Source organism: Ambystoma mexicanum, chromosome 13 (assembly GCF_040938575.1).
Source record: "Ambystoma mexicanum isolate Mex_15411 chromosome 13, UKY_AmexF1_1, whole genome shotgun sequence".
NCBI classification, from domain to species: Eukaryota; Metazoa; Chordata; class Amphibia; order Caudata; family Ambystomatidae; genus Ambystoma; species Ambystoma mexicanum.
This window is the reverse complement of record NC_090938.1, coordinates 502,330,753-502,352,269: the sequence shown is the minus strand read 5'-3', so window position 1 is coordinate 502,352,269 and position 21,517 is coordinate 502,330,753. Positions and strand designations below refer to the sequence as shown.

Genomic DNA, 21,517 nt, shown 5'->3' with positions numbered 1-21,517 from the left:
AGCTGACTCTGATCTGGCCACACAAACGATTAAGCAGCCTGCTGTGCCGCTGGGTGCACCAGAGATGTTTGACTGGCTGCTTTCTGTCGACCTTTGGATGACTGCGATGCATTTGGAATATGCAAACAAAGGAAAGCATATTCCAAACGCAGTGTGTGAGATGCTCTGGAGTCACATACTCTGTGTCCCTCATTCTTTGTGTTGACAGCTTTTGAAGTGGGGCAATTTATAAGTGAATGCTCATTTAACAAGCCATTGTTTTTGCACAGTATGTGCTTAACATTTCAGTGTTAAGAACTGAACATGGGGCATTTTTGTTCACCAGGCCAGCACAAGTATCCATTAGATGACCAAACCTATGCATTCTTCAAAGAGAATTAAAATGCCACACAGAAAAAGCATTAGACTATTTTCTTTATTTTCATGTCTCTTTATTTGACACACCAAAACGTTTATTTTTGTATATTACTTTTTATTTACATATGGCGCATCCCTGGGAAGGTTAACTGTCCTTTTTGGGACATGGACTAAATGCATGCGCTCAGCCTCAAAGGTCTTTTAATTTTCTAAACAAACCAGCCACTGCCTAGCGCGCACACATTCAATGTCACTTGGCACCTTGATTAGGAAAGTAGATTTCATTGTGTGTCACCATGCAGACAGTAGTCAATGGCAAATCAATACAGTGATATGTGTGCGGCAATGTTTTGTGCACTGCACAAGTCACCATCCTGTTGGTTAATGGCATCTGTGTGGTGCTCCCGTATCTAAGAGCACATATGCCGGTTTTTCTCTGATGTGTCCAATGTCCATACAATAGCACACTGGAACGTTTTGTGTATGTGGCTCTGACGTGCATGCCATATTATGCCCACACTTAAACACAGAAAACAATCAAAAAAGTTGCCTCAAATTTTACATCCACTAGGCCAAACGCCCTTTCTACACTGCCACACCATGATTTTCACTAGCTGCAGGCCAGCACTAATAAGAGATGCTAATGCCAGCTCTGTTAGATAAAGCATTGGCCTACTCCTTTTTGCAGAAATAACCCCCAAGGCCTGCAAAATACTGAGGTGGTAGTGACTGAGGAACTGTGGACCCTTTACCATGCATTAGAAGCAGGTTATGTTTAAAACGCTTCATCCGCTTATTACTGATGAGGCTAAAGTTTGTAAGAGGTACAATCCTTTCTGGGTAGCCTTTCTGTGCATTGTTTATTGGGTCTTTCTTGTACGGTATCCTGTCCTGATTATAGATATAATTCCCAAAAGATGTTTCCGTATTGGGGGTTGGGTATGCCCACACTGAGGCCCAGCCCTTCCTCATCTAAAATTCTTCAGAAACGAGAAGCAAAAGAGCCCTTGTACCCCATTGGAGTGTCTGATGTTGCAGCCATTTTATACTCGCATCCCAAAACTTCAGCTCCAAATGTTTATGTATGGTTTATGGTTACAAGCATTTTGATGTTGGGGTGAGTGTTGTGAACAGTGATGTCAGTGCAAAGCCATGCAACTCTTATGAATTTAGAGATTCACACTTACAATCCTTTTATCACAGACGTGTTTATCCAATATAGAGATTTCACTGTTATAGTCCTGAAAGGCTCTGTGATTTAATGCAAAGCATACAGGAACCCTCACTGGTGCTATTTGTCCCCTTTCTTACTCTCACAGAGGTATTTTGAAACAGTGCAATTAGGGTGTACCAGACTGTCCATCTTGGAATGATCACCTTCCATCAGAAAATAATTCATATGGTTAGTCTAGTAATGCCCCTTGCGAAATACAAGTGAGGTGGTATGAACAGAACACCTGCAACACAGGGCCAGTGGGCCCTCAGACCCCGGTAGGCTGTTCACACCGCAGTGTGACAGTATGGACAGTTTGAAACTGCAGTCAGGCCATGCCTTCCCTAAGAGCAGGTGACAGAAAAACTGTTTACTTGGACAGCAACAGCTGTGTTTTCACATTAGAATTCTTCTGTCATGTACTTGCATCACAATGCAATGAAACCAGCTTCATGTATATAGCAATTATTTATACATATTGAGGAGGGGTTTTGTCGCACGACACATAGGTGGAGTTTGGGAGTGACGTGTGCGGCCCGGTTGGGGCTGGGTGGAGGGCGGATTCTGGTGTTTCGCCCTGGGCACCAAGTTGGTTAGAAACTGCTCTGACTGTACTTGTTCCTGTACACCTAATGACAAAGTGCAAGTTGTTTCCCTCATGTTCCTGCAGACAGAACGTTTCCTTGGACTGAACAGCTTCAAGGGCAGAACGTTGCGAGCAGTAGGTCTGGACGTGCAGCACGAGGGCCTATTCATGAGTCGTGTGTTCCCTCCAAGATGGCGGGTGAGCCTCTTATAGGCTTGATCGCCGCATCGTGGTGGCCCTGCGGGCCCACAAATGCAACACCTGAAACACTTCTCAAATTTACAGGCCACCCTTATGAGGAGCCTGACCCAGAGAGACCCAAATCGGGGAAAGGTAGGCGCCTGGACACGGAGCAAGTGAGCATTTGGAATGGGCTGGAGATGGTGGAAGACGAGAGAGAGCAGAATGTTTGAGGTTTGAGGGAAGAAGCATCACGGGGGCTACAGGAGGAGGAGAGCAACATCAGGAGGACGGAGAAGAATAAACGGAGGGTAGAGAAGTGGTACATCCACGAAGGAGGAGGGTAAAGTTGTACTAAGGTGGAAAGAGGCAGTGCACAGAGGAGTACGTGAGAAAGATGAAGCAAGTTAGCAAGAGGTGTTATTAAGGCGGGAGAGGCGGTTAAAGAGGAGGATGTGCGTACCCAAGAAGGCTGAGAAAAAGTGTCAGGCGAGAGTAGCAAACGGCATGCCTATAGAGACTGAGTCCGAAAGGGTTGGAGGAGCAAGCGCATTGCGGAGCATTGAGGAGGTGCCGGGAAATCTAGAGAAGACGAAACTGAATATGATATGATGGGATATTTATAACGTGCCTAATACACAGAGGTTTCTAAGCGCTGACCCCGGCATCGAACCTGTGTTGCTGTCGTTTTGCTTCCAAGGCGAGCACGTTGCCCCTGAGCTATCCTCCCGAGATAGGAAAGGTCTCCCAAATAAAAGCATGTGGCGAGGTGTTGAGGAGGAGTGAAAGATTGCAGTGCCAGGACCCCGAGACAGAGTTGGCGAGAACCCTAGAAGACCGTGGAAACGGCAAGGCGGCCCCTTGCTTGCCAGCCACCACTACTACTCTGGACTTGAGACTGTGGCAGGCGGCCAGTCTCCCCCACTGTATGCCTGCTTCCAAGAACCCAACCAGCAAAGCATGAACTACAGGGACCACAAAGGTGGTGTGAGTGAGCCTGGGAGTGGCCCTGAGCATCTTTCAGAGACTTGTGTTGAGACCTTTTTCTATTTTGGGAAACCTGTGGTCCAGAAGTTATCCTCATGGCACACCTGAGTTCTGTTTACGTTTTTCGTTTGGTCATTTCATGCAAAGACCAAATAAAAACTCTGTGTAACACTCTTCTGATGGTGTGCCTCTTGCTTCTTTGGGGAATCCTCTTGGCTTTGTGGCAGGGTGGAGTGGCTGTGCTGATGGGCCTCACTCCATGCCTCCGGGCATTTAGGCTGAAAAGGTTAGTAGGGAAGTGTAGCCATATAATGGACCCTGCTGAAAAGGGAAGGTAGGACGAAGTCTTTAAGAAGAAGTTGCCCAACAGCAAGTCCTGGACACAAAATGCCAGCTTAAGCTCCATGTCAGGTGAACGGTGCATGGTTACAACACGGTCTTGGGTACCTGTGGGCCCTCTCGGGGATGCAGTGATGGAACCTTATATGATGGCTTCACAAGGGCCTTGTGCTCCATTAATGCCCTACGGTGAAAACAGCCTGTGTGTAATTGATGCATCACTAAGCACTTTCCCGACAACATATATGTTGGCAGGAGCATCTCCAACAGCATTTGCTCTGCACACCACAATGCAGGGTGCGGGGTCCAGCTAAACCAGGATTTCTGAAGTCGGGCCATTTGTATTTTATTGTTTTGCAAAGCTAACATTTTTAACAAGTTGTTACACTGAGTTTATGGGGAAAGGAATCCAATACGATTGAGGGCGTGGGGGTACACAGAAGGAATCTTTGAGGATAGCTGGGGTGCCATTACACAATCATTGCACATTACATAACCACATCCCTATTTAATCATAGATTGCAGAACAACAGCTGTGTGGGTGGAAGGGGGGGAGGGGCTAACGTGTCATAAATGCCACGATCCCCAGTGCGTGCTGTCATGGGTAACCCCGTTGTCTAAAACATGCATGAGAAGGACCACACGAAATAACCCCGTTTCCCTAATATTTAGGGAGGATAGCTCAGGGGCAACGTGCCCACGTGCTCGCCTTAGAAGCAAGACTAGCGAGCAACGCAGGTTCGATCCCCAGTCCGTGCTTAGAAATCTCCGTATTATGCGCGTTATAAATAACCAATCATAATCATAATGGCCATAACAAGATTTCGGAACTCATGGGGGTTAGTCCCTCTTGCTTCTTGAGGGCCTCCCTGCGCCGCCACGTTTTCAGAATGGCAACCTCTAGGTCATGGGGCGACAGACCTGGCCGGTGTAGCCGAAGGTTGGATGTGGAAAGCTGTAATGCCTTTTCTGGATGTCTGCTTTCAGGGTTAGTTTGAACGTAGCATATTTTGTTCCCGTCTCAGAGTTTGTGTTATCCGATGTGTCCTGGTTCGCACTGGCTGCTGTGCAACAAGGGGAACACTGGGTAATAGCTAGGCAACAATGATATGGAGACCACTGGATGTAAAGCCGATTAAGGGTACACTTGGAAGTGCCTGGATACTGGGGTTAGGGAGGGGAAAGGGTGTCTGGTAATTTTTCATATTTGCAAAACACATATTTACCATTTGGGGTGGCTGAGTTTTTCGAATCCGTTTCAGGCGCAATTGTTCCAGTGAAACGTGAAGTTCCATATATCTGATGTTGCTCTTTTTTTATGAAAATAGGTCATCTGTGCTGCTCGTTTTTTTTCTCCATCTTTTCTGTTTGTACAAAACACTTGTATGGTTTGTGTTACCAACTATCACACACTTTAAAAGAAAGACAGCCAAGAATAGAACCAAGGTGCCCAAGTTACAAGGTTAGTCATTTGGTACCCCATATTTTCAATTCAGTGGGCATTGGCTGCCAGCCTGTCCCTAGAAGGTGATCACGGGCTAGTTGGCATGGTTCTGCTGCACGATCAGGTCACTGGCCAGCCTCAGCTGAGCACAAGGCACCGACAGACCTTTGCTGTTTAGGCGTGTGCCAATGCCTCTGCTGGGCGGGCATGAGTTGCTGGCAGCCATGAGCAGGGTGGGCAGAGTTTACTGGCAAGCCTCTGCTGCCTGGGCATCAGTCATTCGCATGCTTCGGCTGGGTCCTTGCCAGGTCTTGGCGGGGTGGCCGTGGGTCCTTGGCAGGTCTTGGCGGGGTGGCCGTGGGTCCTCAGCAAGCCTCGGCTGGGATGCATCGGCAATTGGCAGGCCTCGGTTAGGTGGGCTGATGTCCTCGGGAGGCCTTGGCTGGGTAGCCAGGGTCTTTGGCTAGGTTGGCACCGGGCCTCCGCAGCTCTCGGCCGTGTGAGAACTGGTCACCAGGAAGCATCAGTTTAGTTGGCAGTACCGGCATCAGCTGAATGGGCATGGATTGCTGGGGGTCATTAGTTGTGGGCGTGGGTAATTCAGACCTCGGCTGGATGAGCTTGTGTCCTCAGCTGGCCTCAGCATGGTGGGCACGTATCGCCGGCAGCCCTGCGCTGGGTAATTGGATTTCAAAGGCCATTGTTTGCCGTCACCATGAGGCTGCTTGCTGTGAAGGACTTGCTTTCTGAGATGCGGGGGCGGCACCATCCTGGGGGCTAGTGGTGGGGGGGCGGTCTATACATTGTTCTGACAGACCCGCACAGCCATGAGCAGACTGCGCGTCAGAGGGCAGAACATAAGGAAAGATGACGCAGATGCTTCTGCTACCCTCTGAGGCACACACGCGCGTGGCGCATTATACAAATTAAAATAGATAAAATACGATGCGTTCGGACAGTGCGGTCGGGCGCTGACAGTCCTGGGCTAGAGGGTACAGCCAAACTGTCCTGCCATCCGGATGTAAGCCCAGCTGGCTGGCAAGTGTGCAGGCCATGGCCCCACTGCTGAGATCTGATGCAATACATTTGTATTTGTATTATTTTATTGGGGTATTTATGTAGGAGGGGGCTGGGTAGAAATAACTTAACAGAGGAGGGGGCATTTGTACAGCGGTGCGAGGTTACATAGAAGCTATGAGGGCATTTACATAGCTCACAGAAGTACATGCATTGCTTAGGAATGCAATCATAAATTGGGGTCCACGCAGAGGAGGGGAGATGGGATAGAGAGAAGGGGGCGGGGGGGGTCGTGCAGAGCAGGATTGGTGGGTGCAGGGTGCAAACGCAGTACTTGAGTTCCTTTCTCGATTGTGAACAAAGTGTGAGGTCCACAGGCTTTTGTGCCAGAGACTGCGGGCATTAATTTAGAAGGCGCCCTTCATTGGCCTTTCTTCAGGGGCTTTTTTGGCTCCCCAGCCTTGTGCAGTGTCTCCATAAAGAGTTTTTCAGCAAGGACCAGGCCTGGACTGGCCTATAGGGCAATAGGTCCATGGCCCAATCAAAAACACAAAATGCTGGTGTGGGCCAGTTTCTTTGGTCAAAGTGGGCCACTTTTTTTGGCCGATGTGGGCCACTTTGATGAGTTACTTCACTATGCGGCTAGTAGTTTTGACCAGTGTTGCTGAATGAATATTCTTTAAAATTCACAAGTTGCATCACACATTATCAAAAAACTCCCCTGTGGTACTATTCAAACAGGGTCACAATAGGAATGATTAGCCATTTGCAATTGTGGGCCACTTTTTCATTGATGCCTGAGACAATTTTATGGCCCAGTCCAACCCTGGCCAGGGATGTGTTTTGGAATTTGCTGGTGGGCCTCACTCCCATACAGAAGCACTAAGCAGGGAAGAGGGGACGGTCACTTCCAGCACAACTTACGATCGTCTGGATATTTTGCCAGACCACAAGCAGATTGTGGTGCATTGTGCGAGAAGAAGGTGCCAGCAGTGGGCACTTTAAAAGTGATGCGCGCCATATGCCCGCCAACAGCCACACCATATCCCTGGAAGACAATCCTCATTGGGCGATTATCTTTGCATGCTTTTGCCCCCTCTGATAAGAGTAGAATTGGAGGGGATGCTGGGTGAGGAAGCATATGGAGAAGGAGCAGGTGGGACGGTAAACGTTCTGAATGTTAATCCTGGTTCTTGCAGTCTGTCGGCTCACTTTCCAGTGGAGTCAACACTCAATTTTCAGAGTATAGTTATGATATGTTATTTATAACGCGCTTAATACCCAGAGGTTTCTAAGCGCGGACCGGGGGATCGAACCTGTGTTGCTCCGTGTCGTCTTGCTTCAATGTTGCCGCAGAGCCATCCTCCAGTGACTCCCTGCCCCCCAGATCACCTCCCATAGATGTGACTGGGGATTTGGTATCCTGGTCACAGGATGTTTACAGGTATTGGACTGAGGGACTGGATCCTAAGGTACAGGACAATGGGGGATGGACATGGGGAGCACCATGCCTGTAACCCAAACCAGGCAAGGGGCCTATCCCCACCCTCCACACCCCAAAAAGGCTGAGCTGAACCCATGTATTCTTAGTGTTGTCACAGATGGCCCTAATAATCCACAGATGAGGATATGTTTTCAGTAGGGTTTATTATGAATGCAATTGGGATTCTCTGAAGATTGTCATGGACATGGTCTATGGGGTACCCGTACCGTGGTCTATGCTCCACCTTCCCGTGGGCTCTCCCCACCCTCGACACATGTTCCTGTTCCCCAAAACAACTTTCTGAGACAAGCCTCTAAAGGATGCCTAGATCTAGTCTTGTCTCGGCAGGCGTGGGGTGTAAAGGCCTTGGCCTTTTCCAACAGGACCCCCTATTCTAGGTTGTTCTTGGTATTTGAAAACAAACAAAAATATTTCTCAACTTTCCCTCTCTCTCTTTCTTGTTCACTTTCTCACAGCTCACTGCCACCTTTTCTCCTGCGACTCTCTTTACTCTCCCCCGCACCTATCTCTCACTCCATATCTCACTCTCTCTCTCTCCCCCCCCCCCAGTCACACTCTGCACTACTCAACTGGTACCGCCCTGTGACAAATTGACTTCTGCCCAGCAGGAGTTCAAGGATGAGTAGAGGCTAAAGTGCCCACTCAGCATAAATGTGAAACGGGCACGGTTCAGAGATATGGTTCCTTTGCCTTTTGTGCTAACATGGGCCGAGGTACAGCTATGCCCTTAATAGGCGTGTGGATGCGATTCAGTAGCGACCCAAATTGCAAAGCAAAGCAGTCCAAAATAAAGGGAATGTCCAATCAAGGTTCTATAAAAATAGATATACTTTAATAAAACACACCATTTGCAAAGATAGCTAAATAGAAAAACACTGCACAAAACCCACCCTGAAGAAACAACAGAGAAGAAGCAAAGGTAGCACCATGCAACACTCCAGAGTTATGGATATGGGGTGAAGGCAAGTCAAAACCACAATGTTCTTTAGAAAGGATACTTTTCTTGGATGCCAAAAGGGAATCGTTGCCTAACCAGTCCCTATGGCCCAAAAATCGACCAAGGGGGAGGGGCATTTAGCAGTCAATAGTACCTTTTTGCAGTTTTTGGTGCTCGGGCAGCGCCAAACCAGACTTCCAGTGATTCGAAAAATCGTGAAAGTGCAAAAGGTAGCACCGGAGGGTCTTGGTGATTCAAATGTGTCAAATGGTTCTTGAAACATGGCTCCAAGTAGTTCAACAGTGAAGATTACTAGGATCCCGGCTGTCTTGGCTCTCAGGGTGCGTTAAGTCCCAATCCAGGGACTCGGGGACAACAAGGGTCCATTTCTCGTGCTCCCAAACATGGGCGAGGCTGGCACACAACTTCAGGAGGCCTTCAACATATTGAGGTCCTGAGTACCGCTGTGGCTGACAGAGAGGCAGGTTTTCTTCCAGCAGCAGGTTCACTTCCAATGGTCCCTGGGGATAGTTAGGGGGCAGAGCTCGCATCTGGCTTGCAACACCTCTCCACCTCACAACTGGAGATCTTTGGAAAGGACCGCTTTCCGAACAGGGTCCGATGAAATCTTCAAGGGTTCGAAGTCCAAAAGATGATTCAATGAAATGGTGGGAGACCCCTTATTTTCAATGTAAAACTCCACAGTTGATCAGACTAAAGCTAACCTGCTTTAGGGGTCCAACCCCTGTATTGAAAGAAGTGGACTTTGCCGTTTTGGCATTACACCCAAAGTGCTTTGTGCTAGAGAAAGTCAGGTGCATGGGTAGGAAGGACTAGTAGAAAGAAAGAAGATAGTGGAACCTTCCCACAACTGTACAGAGCTCTCCCCTTCCCAATAGAATCAAAAGCCTCGTTGGTATGCAGCACTCAGATATGAGGCTACTCCTTTTAAATGGGTGTGCTCCTTTGATTCCCGGGCCCTGGACAGCTTGCTGTTAAGTGGCTCTCTATGGGCAGGGTGTTACCTGCCCTCACAAAGAGATCAAAGAAGAGGCATGGCGATTCAGAGCTATGTCCTGTCAATTGGCAGGATCGGTCTGTCAGACCAGAATACACATCACCTTCCACAGCTGAGCTGGCTCACAGGAGCTGACACATGTGTCATACCAAGTTGGTTGTGGCTGCAATGGTTATGAGCAGTGCCATGCACCATTCTCTAACTCAGGCATGGCTTATATTTAAAGTTTACCCTGCCACCAGCATGGCTACCCATAATCATAGGTTTTGATATAGGGGGCATATCCTAATGCAGCCCCTGCGTTGCAGACACTTGGCTGTCTGTGCAGTTGTCAAATGGGCAACTGTGACCTCTGAACCTGCTCTGTGACATTGGTAGAGCAGGCATTGCAGATAAGGATACTGATGCAGGAGGGCACAGATACATACTATGCTTTTGGCATGGCCAATATTAAAGGGGAATCTGATTGGCAGATTACTCTTCCAAAGATGGAATTACCGCTATCCTTTTAATAAATTAATACAAATAAAAAATCCAGGGCTTCTACATCCTTGCCAAATGTCAATCCATCACACACTCTCTCACACAACACCTTACCTGCCACCACCACAATCTCTGCAACGCTTCTTTCCACCGTCTGCTCCCAACCACATAATCATTTGCGCCACCTGCTCTGCCCTTCACATCACCCAAACACCTTTCATCCTTGTTCTGTTTGGCTGGCCTTTTATAGTCCCGCAAGTCCTGGTTCAGTCCTCCCCAGGTTCCCACTGGTTGCTGCAGTCATCTGCCTTTAGGGGTTATCCAATCCTTCCCTTTCTCCAGGGGGTTGGGTTTTCACAATACAGCTTTTAACAATGCCGTTAAACCCCACCCTCTTTTCAGTCAGCATGAATCATTTGTTCTCGCTGTGTGGGTTTTCTCCACCGTATCATTTATCCAAATGTATTTTTTCCTTCTGCCGCTGTTATGACACTGAATGGAAGCATCGCCACGACTGGTTGTTGATTGTAAATGGCGAGTGCTGTGCTGTGTTCAGGCAGAACGCAGCACTCTGGAATGATGCTCAGCCCAGGACTCCCATGGAAAAGGGTTGATACCACAAGGACCTGTACAATCTACCACCTGGGAGAGTGGAGCAGTTACATTTAAACAATCATTAATGTGGCAGCAACAGCAAACACACAGAGGCAGGAGGAAAAAAGCCTGCCCAGGTGATCTCAATATACCCCACATAATGTAGCCTAAGGCTTAACTGCTAGGCTCATCACCTAGATGGCCCACACCTCCAATGATTAGCAACTATGAAATTAGTTATTCTCTGAGTCGGGGGGGAAGATGCATTTAATGGGACAAAAAAAGGCCTTAAAGCTGGTTACCCTCATGGGCTGACTGGCAGGGGACGAGGGGGTCAATAGCCCAATGGGTTGCTGGCCACACTCTCATCCATCTTTCAAAACTCATCCAGCCCTACCACCCCCAAGCAAAATGTTGAGGCTGACTCCAGCCCTGGGTAGGAGAATGAGGGGTGATTGGAAGGTAGAATTGGAATCTGGAATGTTTGATATCGCAGGTGCCAAGAGTCGCAATGGGAAAGCTGGAGCAAGAGACAGAGGAATAGAAAATTGAGCATTTTCACAAAGTGAAGGGGGCAGACGACATCACATCTCAAAGGTGATCTGTGAACTTTCAGACTATAGAACATATCTCTGCGACAGGATCCTGGATTGGAGAGTGAGGGCTGCCTGGAAGGTGGAATTAGAATGCAGAATGTTGGGTGTCGGATGGATCAAAAGGTAGATGGAGAGCAGTGATCTGATGAAGAGGAAGGTGATTAGCAAACAAGCTCCTTTATGTAATTACAGGATTTATCTTTTAATAAAGTCAAGAACGCCCAGTTCAGTGACCGCCTTCTCTCTGAGCCCTGTTCCTGTGTGAGGAGCGATGGAGAACTCTATGGGCGCTATAGCGGGATCTGGGAAAGATGTATGTTTTCACAGCCTGGAACTAGCAGTCCAAAGGGACCACCATTTGGCGCTAGACAATTGTGAGTATCCTAAGCCGCGAAGGCTGCCTAATGATGGTACTAAACCAGGGACCATGGAGGGGGATGAGTAGCCAATGCAGCTTAAATGGTTCAGGTGCAAGATGGGTCTGTTGTGTGACTGGCTTCCATGATTTCTGGTGATAGTTGACTGGTGTACTAATGCAGAAGTGCCCTGAGCGTACACAATTAAAAATGTCACACGTTTTTGCACACATTGTTAATGTTGAAAGGTTTTGTGTTTGACACAAGTTTAATACCAGTGAACTATCCACCTCTTTTTTGCTAAAAGTTTATTTTCATGCCAGTTTAGCTGAGGGCTGGTGATTTAAGGGCATGTTTCATTATGAAGACTTGTTATTTGGTGCAAGCATGATAGTGGGTGTTAAACCAACCAGTTTGTGTTTGGAAGCTAGATGGACTCTAGTACAATCAGTGTTGTGAAATTGTTGCATAATAGCTAAATAATGTTATTTACCACCTACGGGAAGCAAGTGGGGAGGAATGTGGTCTGCCATGGTCTGGTGTGCCTTTTACATTTCCACTAAGAGTGCCGGTGTGGAGGAGGAGCCTGCTGTCCCTCACTATAAGATCCCCTTCCTAGCGCGAAGCGAGAAGAGAATGGTCTGCCGTGGTCTGATGGGGCAAGGAGACCGTGACCGCGCAACTGCGCCCTGAGGCTTTACATCCCCGGCAAAGCTTAGGTAAGCTAGTTGCTTGAATTTTGACACTGAACTCGGATTAAGGGTACAATGAGCAGCACCCGAAAGATTCGAGCTGCTTCAAAGGCATGTCGGAGGAGGACAGTGATTTGCAGCTTAACTGTTCCTCTGTCTCTATAAACACTGCTAAACAACTTAAATAGGCCGCGCTACCGACATGCCGCCTAGCTGTTCACTTTGGCTTATGTTGTGCAATAATGCGGCGATCCAGTTACTTTGTTGCTCCTGGAAACTGCAAAGGAAACATGGAGAAAGCCAAATCCCAAACAAGAAGAAATCTGCATTGTGTTTCAAGGACACCAGCGAGCCTCCCGGTGAACGACAGAGCTGGGGAGGTGAGGCCAAGCCTGTGGTCAACCTTGACTTGTGAATCAAAGCCGCAGAGACAAGAAAGGAATGCACACAACCGGTGAGTTAGCGAAAGATATGAAAGGCCGGTTTGTGTCAAGGAACGCTTGAAGCCACAACAATGTATCTCACAATTGAAGGTTGCCTACATGCTGATGAGATGGTAAGGAAATCAGAACAGTAATATAATTTTAGGTTACCGATAACCGTGAAGCCAGTGATACAGAGTCGCAGAGTGGTCCGGCGAAAGGAAATGACCCATTCGAAAGTCTCTGCAAAATGTTTGATATGGTATTATAAAGCGGCAAAGTGAACAAACTCTGAAATGTGCAATGGTCAAGTTTAACCCAGACGAAACAGGAAGTTAAAAGGTGATTGATTTAAGAGGAAGATTTCTTTTGAACTATTCTGATTGTGGTGTGGAACTACCAAGACCAAGATACACTGGGGCAAATAACATAACGGAGAGCTGAAGTGAAATTCGAAGTGGTCCTACAGAGGTCTATGGTAAAAGTCTCAGATTTTCAAGTCTCAACATCAGTGAAAGGTCCAAGCCTGACTGAGGGAGACCGGAAACATGAAATAAGTTAGGGGAAGAGAACCCTAACTAATGTGAATGAAGCTTGTGGAAGGGAAAACCTGCAAGTGCTGTGATTGCGAGGTCCGAACTCGGCGGGGGGAGATCCACGTTGAATCTGTTATTTTTTTGAAGGTCCAAGCCCATCAGATGGAGAGCTACGTGAACTGTTGATGCCTTGAGCGGTCCGAGCCCGACAGAGGGAGACCTACGTGAACTTTTGTTGAACTGTGAAAGAACTTTTAGAAAAATGGAATAAGTGACTTTAACGTGGAAGGCCAAGTGGCCCTCGACCCATGTTTTGAACTGTCTTTTTTTTTAATAACCTGAGCCAGAGTGTGTCATCCTGTTTACGGTGGCCTCCTTACTCTGTGCTGTCCAACGTGGGGAGGAGAGCTGACTCAGCTACCTTGATCTTTTATGTTATAATACTGACTTTCCTTTGCATACATATTCCCCTTTACACACTTTTTGCAGAAGAGATAGGGCAGGCATTAGGTTTTGTTAGTATAGGCTATTTGTCTGACTAGGACTGTGTTTTCTTTATTATCTGATGGTAAAGAATACTCCCATCATAGCTATAGGGCAAAGTAGGAGTTTTTCCAAACCCCAAGAATTTAATAAAGGTTTGAAACTTGTAACTCTTGTGTCTGTGTCATACTTGTGATATCACACCTCCCTTACAGAGAGAAGAAGGCCCAATGGGGAAATGAATACTGCTTTTTAATTATTTTTTTTAAATTCAGAATTTCAATTCGCTCCTTGTGAACAAAATGTATTGGATTCAGGTTAAAACATGTTCTACAGCAATATCAGGCTGTGATGGTTACAGAAAAAGACTTGCTCCTTTCCTACTGGTCCCCTGCATCTCTTCCTTTGTATTACTTACTGCTCTAAAAATCTTCTCATTAACATGCATACATTTCTGAATTTATGTGGGTTTCTTTCCTTTAGGATGTTTTTCTCTACATATTGACATGTAATCACCCCACCCCTCCCACCCTCGATATCCCAACTCTGTAGGTGATGTTCCCAGCTAAATACCTGCTGTCTTCTCCTGGCCTCTGATAGGCTAACACATTGTTTCCCCTGGGATCCTCCACTTCCACATAGGACCCATTTGCGATTGCATTGATTAGGTCTTGCTCCTCCTTTGCCAGTCTCCTTCCACAACACGTCGCCCCCTGCAACATGGGGTAGGCACCATGTATTTGCCTATTGCTGGACTCTCGCATCTGTGTGCTGCTGCCACCCTGCATAATGGGGTAGGCACCATGTATTTGCCTATTGCTGAACTTTTGCATCTGTGTGCTGCTGCCGCCCTGCAACATGGGGCAGGCACCATGTATTAGCCCTCTGATTTGACTTTGCATCTGTGTGTTGCCGCCGCCCTGTAACATGGTTATGTTATAGGCATTTGTGTAAGCGCACGTTCGCCCGGAGGCATCTTGGCGTTGAGGGAGAGACATGCTGTCAGGAACTAGTTAGAAAAGAAGAGTTTTTAATTTCCGGCAGAAGACAAGGTGATCAATAGTATCACGCAAGGAGAGGGGTAGAGTATTCCAGGCTTGAGCGGCGGCCACCGAAAAGGCACGATCTTGTACTTCACTTTTGCACTTTGCATATGACGTACTACCCTTGTATGTTCCATTGTGTTGTAATAGACTTGTCTTACGCTTCCTATTCTGTAACCTGAAGCACTGTAACCAATCTCTTAAGTTTAAGCGCCTAGGTACCTCTGGGTTTTGCACGCTATATAAATAAACAAATACAAATACATCCCAACGTTCACTGCGGGGTATGGACATGAGGTGGGCGCATACAACACCGCCAATACCATCATTTTCACCTTGCACCAATATAGACACTGGATTTCACATGGCCCTGGAGTTGGCGAAAGTTAGGGCTGTCCGGTTAGATGACAGGGAATTCACATCGCCCAAAAGCTTCAATGGAATGGGGGAGCCAAGGTGGCTTTGCAGTTGCTGACCCATTATAGACCTAGAAGTGATATGAATTGGGTGGATATCTAAGTGGGCAAAGCGTTGGTCCCTGTCATGAGAGTAGCCTGCACTTTGCAAGTTCGAATCCCGCAGCAGGACTGGCCGAGCCTTTCATCCTTCCGAGGTCGATAAATCAAGTACTGTTCAAAATGGGGTAGTAAAACCTTTTATTACAGCGCTCAGAAGCAGGAGGAGTCTGACATGAAGTGCTACACAAGAAAGCAGTCCATAGAGGACTTTGTCTCCCTTTCCTAAATCCCCTCCTAGAGTAAATTGTTCAACTATTTTGTCCAGACTGATTCTGCTGTAAGATCGGTGGAGGTAACACATGAAACAGTGCAGGGGGGGGGGGGCAAGGAAGCGCTACCTCATCTCAGATGAATGGGAGGAACCTTTTGGGCAAGATATTGAAGAGGTTTGCCGAGAGGTCTGGGGCAGGTGAGCGGAATATCAATGAAATGGAGACTCGAGTTATTTGCCTGTTAACTTTATCACCACATGCCAAGGACTGCAAAGTCCATTTCACTGCATCTGGAGCCAGCGAGCGAGAGGAGGCGGGATTCCTCAAGATGTCTGAGATTATAAAAGATTCAGTGGAGCCCTCCTAGGAATTGTATACAATTTAGAGAGGAGGTTAGACACACATGTGGGGGCATTGCTCTGTTGATTGGGAAAGGAAACCGATGGCGTTCACATGCATGAGGTTAGAGCCGGTGAAGTTGGATGCCTGATTGAAAGCGCTATCTTGGTGCAGGAAGACACCTTCATGGAGCTATTCATAGGGCTGTTCAAACCTGGGGGTCTTCTAGTCGTGCACCCACCGATACGGGCAAAGTCAGGTTGTGTGGGGTATGATTTGGGGTCTTTTGGCAAAGGACTGGAAAGTGAGTAGTTGAATGGAAAATGGACGTTTAGGTGATATGCAGGCAATGGCATAGTTGCCAAGTTTCCCAATTCCCATGCAGGACTCTTACAGCCAGTCCTGTGGTTTTTTCTAGCACTGCATGCTGGGAATTGTGGGCCCATTCTTGCAAAGGGAAAAGCGAAACTACACGTTCCAGCGTGCAATTGGAAGCAAACACCAGGACTGGCTCGAGGTGTCACGCATGGAACTGGGAAACTTGGCGTGTAGGCAGTGGTGCTGCATTTTAAGCACATACAGAGACCACCACTTAACCTTTTTAATTCTGTGAGGCGCTTAAATCATATGAGCACCGTTTTGATGCAAGGTGACGGAAAGTCAATTAAAACATTTTAAAGAAAGACTAATATTGTCTAGAACAAGCATGGAAGTGGCATACAGGCTGCTGCTGACGTGTTACGTGCTGATAAACGATAGCTGATGCCTCCTTAAGATGCTGGGGCATTCATGAAAGGTGTCTTATCAAGTGTGTTACGGGTGGGGTCTGTCTGCGGGAATGGCTTTTGTATGCCACTTGCGTTGACATGGTGTAAAAAAGTGCAGTTCTGTCTCTGCTAATATGTATGTTGTGTTTGTGTCCATCTGTGAAGCTCTGTAGTGTGCTCTTTGTACAAAATGCACCCTGCATGTATGGGGCAGTGCAAGGATTCTGGCTGCCTCGAGTAAAGTGTCATTTTGTTGGCCCCTCTTTCCCATATACTGAGCAGGATAAGATTTCATGGTGTCGATGGCAAGCATGGTGCCCCCTGGTAGACTTCTGCTGGTGGCGCCCTAGACACCCAGGTATGGCTGCCTTACTGTGCCCAATCATCTTTGCGCTCTGTGCCCTGCGGCATGGCATGCCCGAGCAGCCCCGCGGTCTATGTCCTGATGTGATGCGGTTACCCAGCTCAAATATTTAACTAACCCTTCTGCAGGTAGTCTTCATGGCAACCCCTGGCCTCCCAAGTTTTCTCGCCAGTGGGATACTGATACCAAAAGCATGACTTCCAGAGGTAGAGGTCGTGAATCTGTGCATGGAGAAAGGCGTGTCCTAAGGGCTGTAGCATATATGCCGCCCTGCGGGTGGCTTAGGCAAAAGAAGGTGCTGTTGGGAGATTTATAGATCGCCTCGAGCAGCTCACCCTCATTCCTATGGAATCCATACCTGACTCCCAGCTAAACAAATTCCACCTTGACAGGGATCTGAAATAGAGAAATGCCATGCATATAATTAGGTCGTTCGTTCGTTCGTTCGTTCGTTCGTTCGTTCGTTCGTTCGTTCGTTCGTTCATTGAAGCTTGGGTTTCAGCAGGGCACAGGTTTATCTCTTGTGGTCTGATCCTAGGGATAGATAGACTGCATTCCCCACAGACAAAAGGTTCTGTTCTGGAATAGATCATATTCCCTTGTCTCGGGAGGATAGCTCAGGAGCAACGTGCTTGCCTTGGAAGCAAAACTACGCATAGCACCACAGGTTCGATCCCCCGGTCCGTGCTTAGAAACCTCTGGGTATTAAGCGTGTTATAAATAATCTATCATATCATACAGATGCATCATAGCTCCATGACTGCGTTTGAGGATGATGAAGAGAACTTTGAGCGAAATGCTCTATATGGCGGCGAGCCAATGGTGGCTTTCGAGGGCATCTTTGACACGGTAACTTTTTCAAATTCCTGAAACTAGTCAGAATCCTGTGGTTTCAGCCACTTGGAGTCTTTTCAAATGTTTCCTTCAAGTGACCCTCAGGAGCACATTTAAATAGTTCAAATTACTATTCCCTTAGGGTCCTACTAGAACCACATGCTTGGCTGATAACACTTGGCTGCCGAATATTGAAATATTATCCCTTTCCAATTGCCTGAACCCGATCTTGCATGGGAAGCTTTTCTATCAAATATAAACTGTGGGCTTTTAACCTGAGATGACAACTTGACAGGTTCTCCCAAAACAAGGGGGCGATGGGGCATGAAAAGGGATTGCTTCCTGGGGTTAGATGTCTCTAGTATTATTGCCTCTTGTCTTTCCCTGGATACGCTGAAGACGGCCAGAGTTCCTGTGTAGAATGTACTGGGTTCTATAGGATATGATCGCTGGAAATAACATCGACGGTGACTCGATATTTTATTTAAAGGCACTAAAAACCATCGCCAACATATTTTAGAACTGGCGCAATTATATAAACAAACTCTATTACTAGAATATTTGAGGAAAGTGTTATACACTGCCTTTAAAAAAAATATATTGAGTCACCTTCGTAGTTATTTCCAGCGATGATATCACTGGATACCCACGTACTGTCATGGGGATGTCGCTTAGCTGTAACTGTTTTGTGGACTATGCTGGGACCGGTGATTGCATCTGCAAATTCCAGAAGGTCTAGAAAAAGTGCAAGGTGGTGCCCATTAATATTTCTCTTTTGTTGATTTCTTGGTAGTTTTTTTTTATATTGATGTACAACAGTCGCACATTTTTTAATGAGTTAAAGTGTAAGGAAAAGTAGTGGTAGATTGACTTCTATTATATCCCAAAATCTGAAATTCAAATGGGGTAGGGAAAGTCCTGACTTTTTAAGCATCTCCAATATTATGCAAGCTCTGCCACTCTTTATCTGCACAGGCCCTGGCACTGCTTTTTAAGATGCCAATAATGACCTCAAAGTGGTCAAGCAGTAGCTGTGTTGTGTGTTCTTCTGGACAATAAATATACCCCCCTTACAGCCAGCAAAAAAACCAGAACGGGGCAAACATTGCTAACAAAAAGATAAATGGATCCAAGAAATATGTTATTTATTTTGGCCATTAAAGTTCTGCCAGTGCTTTTAAGAACAGAATTAACACAATGTGATGACTATGTGACTCTCTGCTTGCATGGCACACTTCCTAAATGTTGCCTCTAAAACAGAGTAGGCTCACCACGCAACCCCCCCTACAAACACACCCAGGAGATAGAAAGAGAGTAACATGGTCTTAGACATGGTGTCCTGCTTACATGGAAAGGAGGAGCCCAAGTGAACCGATTGGCCTATCAAGTAAAATACATCAGCACACTTAAACTGAAATAAGAACAGTTCTGGTACTGTGAACAAAGTATAAAATACATTGGCGCTATTGAGAGTAAAAAATAAAAGCAGGTCATTTACCTCCCCGATAGGTCCACTCACTTCGACCCCTGGTGATTCCACATGTGGAGAACGCCCACCAGCCAAGTCGTCGGCCCTCTAATGCCCATCACATCTTTTACACTTCAGCTGACCAGCCACATAAATTATAATCCCATCTTGTATGAGCCCATTTCCATAGACCCCTTGTGTGTGCAACCTCCTAAGCAGTTCCATGAATTTATGTAATCCGCCCATCAATTTGCAAACTGCGGTGGAACTAACCTGCGCACCATCTCACCTGCTCTATACCTTCCATGTTCTTGGCCCATGCGGCACCTCATCGGCTGTCGACCCTCTCTAGAATCCTACCATAATTCCAGTCGCTAGCTCCATAGGTGTTCATTGAAGCTTCCATCTCTTCATCTCATCAACCCCATAAACCTTGTTGAAAACCTTCTACTATGAACTCGTCAGCCTTGGAATCTGTCCATGCTCCACGTCACCACCTCAACACCTCACCACCCCCTCATGTTTGCTGAATCCTCCTTTCCTCCACCACACAAGCCCTATACACTTTGGTGTAATCCTACAATCCTCCAAGGCATTTGTGTAACTTTCCCTCATGCAAAGAGCACATTTCTAGAAAGTTGGGTGCCAGATAATGATCCCCATGGGATACCTAGACCAGCCTTGCATCAGAACTACTGAATATTTGAAAACACGCTTCGATGACACGGATGGGATTGCTGGTGTTATATCATTCATGCTAGTGATTAAATTGCAGGGGAGCAGCTCTGTGCTGCACAGCTCTGCAGGACTGTGTTCCACATGAGGCGTTCTCATTGGTCTTCTCACTAATTATGCCCCTACAGGTCTGGAGGGGCGCGCTGGCCCGTGCGCGTTACAAGAAGACCAAGGCGGCTCTGACCATCCTACGCTGCTACCGCCGCTACAAGGTGAAGTCGTACATTCGTGAAGTCAATCGGCGCTTTGGCAATGTGCGGACGGCACGGGACTATGGGAAGCATGTGAAGTGGCCAACACCACCAAAAGTGCTGCGGAGGTTCGAGGAGGCACTGCAGGTGATTTACCACAGGTGAGAAAAGCAGTTGTTGCTCATCATTACCCCTTCTATGGGTAATAGTAGTGGCAGGAGGTCACATTTCACTAACAAATGAACAGAGCTTACAGTCTGTGCATATAGGCACCATTATGGTTTAGTCTCTGTAGACCTCATGTCATTCAGGACCACAGCTTTAGCATTTGGGTGGATCTTGGCTCCAGCGCCATCAGTATCGGTCGCATCTTTATCTTTGATCTCTGAAGCCCTATGCTCTAGGAATAGTTGTCATGTCTAGACTGTGAGGCTTTCTAATCTGACCCCAACTGCTTTTATAGTGCTCCATGCCAAAATCATGTTGCACTTATGTGCCTTTGTTGTGATTATCTCCTGACATCACCATCAACTGCCTTGCAATGGTAGTAGGGCAGGTTCAATGGTCACATGTGTATCCCCGAAAAGCTGTTACAACACAAGGTTCCAACAGGCAGAGGTGGCTTTTTAAACATCTGTCCCACTGGTAACATAATAATTGTGTACCTCATCTGCCTGGTGGCACTATCAACTGTAAATATAAGCCATGTCTAGTTATGACATGGTGGCTGCTTAGGTTATACAATTATACAACCACATAATTTGGATATCATATTCTTGTCAGCTTGGTGAGATAAATCACTCATGACAGGACTGGGAGTGAATTGGCTGTCACCTGGCCTGGGTGTACCCACAACAACTATGCCCAGGAAGCTGCCTCTTTGATCCGCGTGAGGAAGGCTGACACCTTCCTTCAGGGCACAGGAGGTACAATGAAAATATCCTTTCACGTGTATATTGAACGCTGTCCGTGACGGCATCCATTTCCAGCCAATCGTGAATGAGGCAGATCTAGGACTCAAAGTACCAGAATGATAATGAAAGCACGTAGCCGGTTTTAAAGCTTTTTGGAGTGTTTATCACCTCTCTAGATCTTTTAATGGCATTAGCTGCTATCCAATTATTCCTTAATTGGTGGCATCTTGTTAATTTCTACTGTACTGCCGCTTGCATTTCCATTTTACTAACCCCATTACGATTCATTAATCTGTTCTGCCTTCTGTGTTTTAATGGCTCATTAAGTCTTCTTCACATTTCTCAATATTTATTAATGTTGTACTATAGCAAAAGCCACCACAAAGAA

At 46.9% G+C, this 21,517-nt stretch overlaps 1 protein-coding gene across 1 annotated transcript in view; it reads left to right on the top strand.

The window, feature by feature from the left end:
- Positions 1–21,517, top strand: part of MYO1D (myosin ID) — a 780,763-nt gene that overhangs the window by 471,874 nt on the left and 287,372 nt on the right. Inside the window, exon 17 of the mRNA XM_069634169.1 lies at positions 20,153–20,376. Coding sequence (XP_069490270.1) covers positions 20,153–20,376 — 224 coding nt within the window. The remainder of the gene's footprint in view (positions 1–20,152; positions 20,377–21,517) is intronic.